The 10,035-nt window shown below is 58.3% G+C and overlaps 1 protein-coding gene across 4 annotated transcripts in view; it reads right to left on the reverse strand.

Moving 5' to 3' along the window:
* Window positions 1–7,384: 7,384 nt before the first annotated feature.
* Window positions 7,385–10,035, reverse strand: part of CD6 (CD6 molecule) — a 40,462-nt gene continuing 37,811 nt past the window's right edge. For 3 of the 4 annotated variants that reach the window (XM_029956291.1, XM_029956290.1, XM_029956288.1), the window contains 4 exons: window positions 9,866–9,937; window positions 9,406–9,678; window positions 8,998–9,102; window positions 7,385–8,443 (listed from right to left, as the gene is read on the reverse strand). In XM_029956291.1, coding sequence (XP_029812151.1) covers window positions 8,379–8,443; window positions 8,998–9,102; window positions 9,406–9,678; window positions 9,866–9,937 — 515 coding nt within the window. In that variant the 3' untranslated portion in view covers window positions 7,385–8,378. The remainder of the gene's footprint in view (window positions 8,444–8,997; window positions 9,103–9,405; window positions 9,679–9,865; window positions 9,938–10,035) is intronic. The other variant, XM_029956289.1, reaches the window with a different exon arrangement.

Here is a 10,035-nt window from a genome sequence, read left to right on the forward strand (position 1 = left end):
GGAACAGGGACGCCCCAAGGAGAGGGAGAGAGACGGGAAACGGCTGGCGGGCGGAGAGGTCGGAACTCATAGAACACTTATCCGTACGGTTGGCTGTCTTACATGGGCCCGGGCCGTGATGCCCCCAAACAAGGGCCGAAGTCACATCAAAGATCACTGATCACAGATCACCATGGCAACTGTAACAATAATGAAAACATTTGACTTATTGTGAGAATGACCAGTATGAGACTCAGGGACACGAAGTGAGCCAATGCTGCTGGAAAAGTCGGGGTGACACTCTTGCTTGATGCTGGGGTGGCCACGAAACTTCAATCTGTACAAAACGCAGCATCTGCGGAGCGCGATAAAGTGAATCGCAATGAAATGAGACGTGCCCGCATCAAGTAACCAGAGAACAAATGGTCCCCTGATAAAGCAAGACGGTGAGGACACACGGAAAACTTGAGGTTTGGGAAAGGATGGTTTCGATCAGGTTCATTCTGCCCCTGGCTCCTTGTCCCACCGGGACGTTCGGGTCTAGGGTGCTGGGTTAGAGCCTGTGGGTCAGATGGTGAGACAGAGGCTGGTTCCAGACCGCAGGGCGGCAACTCAGCCTCAGGGGGCGGGGCATCAGGGGGCGGGGCACCAGGGGGCGGGGCTCCCTCCTGGGTGCTGGTCAGCACGCTTAGATGTGGGCAAATCGCATCTGAACGAATAGTTCATAACATGGAGAATGGAGGGGGGAAAAGCCCCACAAGGCAGCAGAAGGACTTGAATACGGATAGGAGGGTTTTCTGGAACCACAGGAAGGTATCTCAGCATTTCTGCCTCCCCCCCCCCCCCCCCCCCCCCCCCCCCCCCCCCCCCCCCCCCCCCCGCCCTCGCAGCCTCGGACCCACAGCTATTGCACCCCCACCCCCAAACACTCCAGAATGTTCCCTGGAAACTAGAGGGTCAGGATTGCCTGGCTACCTCGGGTCCTGCACTAACTTTCCCCAAGGTAGATGGCCTGGGGACAGAAAGCCATGATAGCCTTGCGTCACCCAAGAGCCCACAGGGACCTTCTCCAGGGATGGGCTGTTCTTGCCAGAGGGGGAGTGTGGGCATGAGCCGAGCCGGGGTGGTCCTGTAGGCTCCCGGAGAGGGGAAGAAGTGCAGGTGAGCATAGGAAACAGAGCAAGCCTCGGGAGTCGGGGCACTGGTGCAGGGAAGAGGGTGGCTGTCGTGGACATGTGACAAAAGGTGTCAGTGTATCTGAGTCACTCGGAAGAGCTGGGGGTACTGACTCCAGTTACATTAGCATCTCACCCTCAAATGAGAGCTGCCTCCATCTGCCTTCACGCCAGGCCTGGGAGGGGGGTGGCCACACCTCAGATGGGAGGCATTGGCAGGGGGAGGGGAGGAGAGTAGGACCCTATGTTCATGCTCGAGTGGAGTGTGGCTCGTGGGCCCATGGGGGAGAATGTGTTTGCAGGTGCAGATGCGGATCATTTTTCTCTCCGTGCTCTGAGAGATGGGAGGCGGTCGGGAGGGGCCCTGCTCTGTTGTGGGGGGGGGGTGGGGGGACGGGGAGGGCAGGAGGCCTCATGTGCAGGAGGGGTGGCTCAGGAGGCAGTAATAGCTGGAGGACGACTCCTCTTCTTTCCTTCTGCACTTGGACAAGCAGCCAGGAAAGGGCACCTGACTTCAGCCAGGCATGGGCTGGGGTCCTCTTGGTGGGAAACGGTCCCTGCCCAAGAGAGGATGCTTCACCATCCTTCCTGGGCCTCCAGCCCAGCCCGTCTCCTCCTCCAGCCCTTCTGCTTTTCCATAGTCTTTCCTCTCTCCTTCCTGCCTACAGGCAGGAGCCCCTAGGGACCAGCTCCTCCATCCGGGTCCTAGCTGGGTGACCTCAAACAAGTTCCACGACTTCTCTGGGCTTCACTTGTATCACCTGGAAGACAATGGAGATTAGAATAGCCTGCTGCCCTGAGAAGCCCTTGAGGTCTAAGTGGGGCCCGGGGCGAAGGGATCGAGGACAGTGCCCAGCTCGGGAGGGGTGGGGGTGGGGTAAAGGTGGTTTCATCTGTCCGCACGACCCATGTTGCCTCCTGATTATTTTCCTCTGTCTCATCACGCACTCGCTCCCTCCTCCCTGCCTTTGTGTCTCTGTTCTTTGTCTTCCTTTGTTGCTATTTCGGTCCTTCCTCGATGATGCTGGTGAGAGGTGAGCCTCTTTTCATGTCAGGATGCCAGCACCGCGTCAAACTGGTAAACAGCTGAAGGATGTGGTGGGAGATGAACTTTCCACTGAGGCTGCTTTGAACTCATCCCTTCCCCGATGGGTGTCCCCTGCTCCTCCCCGTTGTGGAGACACCATCCCATCTTCACAGAGCCGGGACAGGGGTCCGGGGGCCATGGCCAAGAGAGGCCCACACCGAGGGGCTGCACGGGGTCTCTGGCCACCTCTGCCCACCTCTGGGACCGCAGAGACGGTCTCAGGGAGGGGTGGAAGTGGAGACCACAGACGGGGCGGCGGGGAGGATGGGGGCCCAAGCAGGGCTTTGCAGGCACAACTTGGGGGTGAGGTTACCAGTGGAAAAGTTTGGGTCCCAGCAGATGAGTCCCGGCCAGGGCAGGGAAGCTGGAGCCCGTGCCCCTGGGAGTGGCCTCAGAGCCACATGCTGCGGCCCAGGTCGCAGACCAGAGACGCACCTCTCTGGTGGGATAATCAAGTCCAGGTCTCCTCCTGGCCTCAGCCCTCAGGGTCTCCCAGGTGCCCAGAAGATGCAGTGAGATGTGGGTCTTGAAGATCAAGTGGTTTGGTGCTCTGGCTGGACATTCAGGGCAGTGAGCACAGAAATGAGCCTGTGTCGTGGACCTCTCACCTAAGGAGGCCACGTGCAGGGGGAGTCTCGGCCCGGCCACCCCATGACCAGCGGACAGCCCTGACTAAAAGTCTGAACCTTGCCGAGCCTTGGTTTCCTCGGCCGCGGGATGGCGGTATGCATTAATACCTCGCGGCGCCGCTCTGAGCGTTACTGTGTCAGTACCCGGAATATACTCAGAACAGCGCCTGATGCCTACTAAGTACTCAGGGATGGAAGCTGTGTTTTTAAAAAATTTTTTTAAATATTTATTTTTGAGGAGCGGGGGAGAGAAGAGGGAGACACAAAATCCGAAGCAGGCTCCAGGCTCCGAGCCATCTACACAGAGCCTGACATGGGGATCGAACTCATGAACCTCCAGATCATGACCTGAGCCAAAGTCGGACGCTCAACCGACTGAGCCACCCAGGTGCCCCAGGAATGGAAGCTGTTTTAATGTCACCGTCATCATAATTATCACTGTGGCTGGAGTGTCCTGTCAGAAAGTGTCTCCCGTGCATGTGATCACGCCCCACATCCTAGGACCCTTCTCCAGCCCCCAGTCCTGGCCATTGGTGTTCAGTGGCCACCCCCCAACCCACCCCCACCTCACAGTGGTGATCTTTCTAGAACATCTGTCTCATCTGATCCCTTCCCTGCCTTAGAAACTGCTCATGACTCCCCAGTGCCCGTAGGACCACGACCAAACCCTTGAATGAGGTTACAGCCCCCCTGAGGTGCTGCCCAGTGTTTCTTCCCGTGTGTGGTCTCCCTGCTCCCCACACTTCAGCCAACATGCTCCACACATGCTGCCTCTGGGAACGGCCTTCACTCTAGCGAACTCCTTCTCCTCCTTCAACGCCCAACTCATTTGTTCTCTCTTCTTCCTTCTTTCCCCAGCTTTCCGTCAAAGTTAGTGGCTTCTTCCTCTCTGTCCACACAGCCCCCTGGAGCGCTGGTGTGGGAGTCACACAGGAAGTCGAGATCACACGCTTGACTAGCACACGAGACAGAACTCAAATATGGTCAACATTACTCCCAGAGATCCCTTGGGAGAATTCTCTGGCACGCTTAAGAAGCGAAATGAAGCAAGAAGCCTAGGAGCGTGGGTAGAATGCTGGGTTTTTTTTTGTTGTTGTTGTTGGTTGGTTGGTTTTTAATACACAGGGACATGGGGGAAGCAAGAGATATTCAGATTTGCTTGTGTTTGTATCAGAAAAACAGTACGGTTTCCGGGGGGAGGGGGCAGTGGGAGGGGGAGGGCAGATGGGTGAGTAACATTAGACTTTAATGATATTGTTTGGAGTTTTGAACCATGTGACTATTTACAAGAAAGAAAATGACAGGGCGCCCAGGTGACTCAGTCAGATAAGTGTCCGACCTCGGCTTAGGTCACAATCTCACAGTTTGTGAGTTTGAGCCCCGAGCTGGGCTCTGTGCTGACAGCTCAGAGCCTGGAGCCTGCTTCAGATTCTGTGTCTCCCTCACTCTCTGCCCCTCCCCCACCTGCACTCTGCCTCTCTCTCTCAAAAATAGGTAAACATTAAAAAATTTTTTTAAAAAGAAAGAAAACGAAAGAAGGGGAAAAAGAAAGAGGAATGAAGGAAGGGAGGAAGGAAGGGAGAGGAAAAGTAAACTCCATTAGGAAGTCTCTCCTGTATGTGAGTCTGTCCTGCACTGTCTCCAATTTAGATGTTTTGCCCTCCGGTGCTGGGTGGCCCAGATGAAGGGCCGGGGCCAGGGGCGGGGGCTGTGGTCAGGCCCACCGTGCGTGCATGAAAAGGTTTAGTTGTTAGTAACTAGAGTCTTATCCGCTATGGCAAGATGCCCAGGTGATGAAGAGTGCTCAGGGTCTGAGGGGACAGAGGGGCCCCCGGCTCCTCCCTCTCTCCTCCCTCCTTCCCGCCTGGTGTTTGTTCACTGAAGGGGACCGTGGGCTCCATTGTTCCTTTTCTTTCTCTTTCGCTGCTGAGCAGATACACTGAAGTTTGAGTAGGTTAAATATGCCATGATGTGGCCCCACTGTGCAGGGGATTCACACGGGGGCTTTGGAGTTTGGTGCAAAAGTGGTACTGCCTGCCAAGCTGTGCGACCTCAGGCTTCCCACTTAACCTCTCTGGTCCTCGTTTCCTTACCTATAAATGATGGAGGATAATCCCTTCTCAGAGAGCTCTTGTGAGGATTCTGTGAGATCATTTAAGCCTCACACGTGTAGCAAATGCCAGTCACCACCACCATCACCGTCACCACCGACCCATGGTGATATACTGGAGTTACTGGGCTCTGTGTGCCTGCCCCAGAGACTTTAAACTCCGCAAGGGAAGCGCTCAGTTTCCCTCCTCTGTGTGCACGGCCACACATATGTGCCCAGAGGTAACGAGCGCAGAATCCCAGTACCCAGCCGGTGCCAGTGCTGCTGGGGGACAGACAGGGGGTGTCTCCAGACCTCAGAGCCAGGCCGGGGCTCTGGCCGTGCCCCGCAGTGTGGCCCCAGGGGGCACAGGGACAAGAATAAGTTTCCACCGGAAGTGCCACGGTTAACGCTCAGACTCTGAAGCTAGACAGCATGTGAAAGCTGCCGCTTGTTGGCAGTGTGACTTGGCCATTCTACTTACCCTCTCGGGGCCTCCGAGTTCTCAGCAACAGAGTTGGGTTGTTATGAGAATCAACTGTCCTCAGCCTCTTCTCCTCGCAGGCCGGTCCCCCTTTATCGTGCCTCTACCTGGTGTCCCGGGCTGTCTCTGCTCAGAGAGACATGCCCTTCCACTGACTTGGGATGCCTTTCCTTCCACTCCTGGACGGCAAACTCCTACTCATCCTTTACCGCCCAGCTCAGAGCATCAGCGCCACCACACCCTCCCCCCCTCCCAACAGGTCTTTCCAGATGGCCTCCCTCCAGCTGGGTTAGGGGCTCTCCTGGGCCCCCCACATGCCCAGTGCCCATTCTCTCACTGGCTTGCAGAGAGAGCCATAAAATTCCTGCAGTGCCTTCGGCCCGGACAGAGCCCCTCCGGCTGTATCGATGGGCCTCCATGTCCATTTAACACCTTGGTGTTTCCTCTCCCGGGTCCCTGAGGCTTATTGTAATGTGGCCTCTTGAGAGTGCGGTGAGTACACCCTTCTCTGCCAGGCTCCCACTCCCTCGGATCGCACCCGGATGTCCTTGATCCCCCCCTCTCTCCTTCCAGTGCAGTCTCGATCCATCAGGAGCCCTCCGAGTCCCCTGGATGCATAGAGATGGCTGGGAAAAGCCGGCTCTGTGAGCAGCCCCCCAGCCCCCAGCACAGGATGCCTTGTGGTTCTGGACACCAGCCGTCAGAAAGTCCCCCGACCTGTGGGACCCTGGGGCCACCAGGCTGCAAGGGGGGCAAAGGAGACATGTCTCAGAGTTTCCCAATTTCTCTCAGCCTGGTGTGTGCTGGTGGAGAGGGGGCCAGGGATGGAGACTGGGCTCCGGTGAGACAGGAGCTGGAACTCAGAGGGTGTCCACAGCTCCCCGTCCCAGTCCTGGGCGGCCGGGGGGCAGGTGGGATAGGGCTGAATTGGGACTTGGCTATTCATGCTCCAAGTGCCCTTGGACGGGTCCTTTCCTTCCTAGGCCTCAGCGTCCTCATCTGGAAAACCAAGAGTGGGACAAGATGTCCCCCTTGCCTCTGCCAGCACCAGGGCGCTAAGACCCAGGGATTGGCGGCTGTCTTCTCTTCTTTCCCCCCTCTCTTGCCACCACCGGTGTTGCGTATACTACGCCACGCCCACTTTACAGACGAACTTCATAGCAAAGGCTCAGAGAGGTCCAGCGGCTCGCTGGAGGCCACGCGGGGAGAAGGTGGGATTTGAACCCAGGCTGTTAAAAAAAAAAAAAGCTTTCACAAACTGCCCTGGGGCTCTGTCCCTGCCCACCCCAGCACTGCCTCCTCCCCCAGGAATCTTCCCCCCCCCCGCCCCGAAGGCTGAGGAGGGTTCAGAGGGGCAGAAAGGGGCCATCGCCGGGAACCACATCCTGTGACAGTTGCGCTGGGGAGAGCTCGCCTTCTCTCCAAGTCTGGGACAGGTGAACGGAAAGCAGGCGCTCCGCAGCTCCGCTGGGCAGGACCACCCGCATCTGCCTGCTCTGGGGGCGCTCAGAGGAAACCCGGCCCTCGCCGCTGGGCTAAAATCCCGGCCTTCCACAACCCGTCCCCACCGCGTCTATGCCAGACCCACCTCAGCTCCTCCGGGCCTGGGAGCCAGTCTTTGCCCGGCTGAGGCTCTGAGCTGAAACCGCATTACCCTGTCATGGAAATCTCTGGAGCTACGGAGCGGGCGCCCGCCGCCTGGGGCAGAGAAGGGAGAACAGCGCCGATCTCACTCACAGGCATGTCTGTGTCCACCTCATCCTGGAGGACGGGCTCCATGTCCTCCTCTTCGTGTGTCCCCAGCAGTTTTCATGGTGCTGGGCCACAGTAGGCTTGAATTCCCCAACATTTCCACCTACATGGATAGAGCTGCCCCCGCCCAACACACACACACACACACACACACACACACACACACACACACACACACGAGAGTTCAAAGACTTGTCACTCCATGCCCCATTTTTATTCAGCAATTACTTTACTCTTAGGATACTCAAAACAGGACACCAGCAGCTGGCCCTGAGCCCTCGGGCCGCTCTGACATGTTTGTGGCTCTGGGCGTGACATTGCATATTCACGTGATCCTCAGGGAAGCTCCCAGAAATCCAAGCAGATGGGCACGAGGCGCTTGGTGCAGCCTCTGGGCCCCTCCTGCTGCCATGGGCACTGGGACCCAACTCTGGGTCTAAGCGGGGGCTGGACTAGAGCCATCTCTGTAAGCCACGGGAGACTCAGAGTAAGGGTCTCCTGTCCAGGGACAGTCACTGCAGAACATGGCTGCGCCCCAGTGGGCTCCGAGGGTCTCCAGAGGCAGGGCTGGCTGTAGGCTCCAGTCCCTTGGTAGTGCAGGAGGGGCAGTCATCCGGCTTGTCGCCAGCAGGCCATTCCCAGGAAGGCCGGACTCTGTGTCCCGGGCGGTTGCCAACCTGGGTCAGTGGGTGTGCCACTCCCTCCTCCAGAATCCGCCAAAGCAGCCCTGCAGCCCTTGCCCCCAGGCCTCCCTGGGGGGCACTTGGGATGGGCTGGTTTCTGTTCTCTCAGTACCTCTGGGCCCCTGAGCGGTTTGAGACTCAGGGAAGCAAACAAATCGCAGATGCCGGAGGATCAGAAAAGGGCCTCGGTTCGGCCCCTCCTTGCAGCCTGCTGAGAAGTGGCCCAGGCTGCTTATTCATCCTTGAGATGGGGAGCTCACTACCTCTCCAAGGCAGCACCTTCCACCTCTGGGCTCTTTGGGGCTAGGGGACGGCTGGGTGAGCAGCTTCTGTTTGATGGACAGAGACTGAGGGGTGCAGGGTGAAGGCTTTCCTTGCATCTCTCCAGGGAAGTCTCCTTGGTCCCCTGGGGGGCGATGGGGAACAGGGTAGGAGGGCAGGGGCAGGTGGAGCAGGAGTCTGGAGGAAGGGAACCTCCGGGAGCCTCACTGGGACCCAGCCTAGGAGCCCCCGATGTCATCGTAGTCCTCATTGGCAATGGAGTCGGCCTGGGGCCTGGGGGTTCCTGTGTGGCCAAGAGTCTCGGGTCAGTGGGAGGCTGGTCACCACCCCTCCTGCCCCACAGGACAAAGCTGAGTGGGTCCGAGTCCACACCCCTCCCCTGCGATGCCGTGTGGGGTGCAGTGACGAGACTCCCATTGTGTGTTCCTGGTCACTGCCAGCTCTGCTGCTTAGAATGTGAGTCCAGAAGGCAGAGTCTCGTCTGCACAGTTCAGGGCTATAGTCCCCACGCTTGCACAGGACGTGATGGGCGACCAAGCACTGGCAGACCCCTGCCACCTCAGTCTCCCCCCAAGGGACCATCGGCTATTTCTGCTTGAATGCCTCCACTAATGGGGAGCTCACTTCCTCTGAAGGCATTCTTTGACTTTTTTTCTATGCCACCCACACCCACTTTCCCCACCTCCTCATAGTCTTGTTTGTCTAAACCAATCTTTTTCCTTTTCTCTTCTTTTCCTCATGGGTGGATGTGTCCAATGGGGTCGAGTTTCCCTACTCATCCACCCACTGCCCCTGTCCATCCCCCCCTTTCAGGACCACCTTCCCTGCCCTTGGCACCTGGATACTGAAACTGCTTCGTCTCGGGAGGCTGAGGCGGCTGCTGGAAGTTCTGGTACCACTCCCCGGATGAGGTGCTGGAGCTGTCATCAGCTGAGGGCCCTGCTGGAAACCCCCCGAGCCGGTCATCTCTGCCTGGGGACGGCCAGCTCACCAGCTGCCAGAGCTAGCAGGCCCTCCCGACTCATAAGACTTAAGTCCCTGGCTTGACCACAAATAAGAAAATGAAGGCCCAGAGGCGGGTGGAGACTTGCTCAAGGTCACACAGCCAAATGGCGGCAGAGCTGGAGCTGGAATCCTGAACTCAGCCCGGCTCAGGGTTTTTCTGGCTTTATGCCGTCTCCAGCCAAGTCAGCCACAGGTTGGAAGGCTGGTGACACACCCAGAATCCCCTGGGGCCCAGCTCACCTGAAAAAGTAGCTTGGGAGCCAGCCAGCTCCAAGTTGGGGGGCTGCTCCAAGAAGGGGCTCCTCTCTGTAGAAAACACCTGAGGGGTCCATCGAGGCAGCCTGCTGCTGGGGCTATTGCAGTAGTCCTCCCCGGAGGACGTGCTGGACTCCCTGCTGCTTCTCGCGTGGTGTTGAGAGCCCAGGGACGGCGCGTCTGTGACGAAGCTGCCACCGTAGTGGCCAGCGCTGGCGCTGGCGGGTGGGACCTGGGAGCTGTGTGCCTCTTCAAGTCCTGGGCCAGGAAAGGGAGGGTGGGGAGGAAAGGAGCAGCGATGCATCGAGAGGGCTTTGAACTGGACTCAGGAGAGAGGAATTGTTAGACCACCCCCCCCTGCTGAGGGCGCTGGCTGCTGGGGCTTCTCAAGGTCAGCGGGCTTGCTAGGTCTGCGGTCAGGGCTGACACCCCGATCAGCACTCACCTTCCTCCAGCGGGGGCATCTGGAACCTGTTCTGCTGGGCCTCCTCCTCCGTGAAGCGGTGCCGCTGGGAGTCTATGAGGACAGCGGTGGTGAGGGGGTGCGGTTCTTGGGGCCCGGAGGAAAGGTAGGCGGGCCTCGGGACTTGGGAGTCTGAACATTTCCCATCACCC

This window comes from Suricata suricatta, chromosome 11 (assembly GCF_006229205.1).
Source record: "Suricata suricatta isolate VVHF042 chromosome 11, meerkat_22Aug2017_6uvM2_HiC, whole genome shotgun sequence".
Classification (NCBI taxonomy): domain Eukaryota; kingdom Metazoa; phylum Chordata; class Mammalia; order Carnivora; family Herpestidae; genus Suricata; species Suricata suricatta.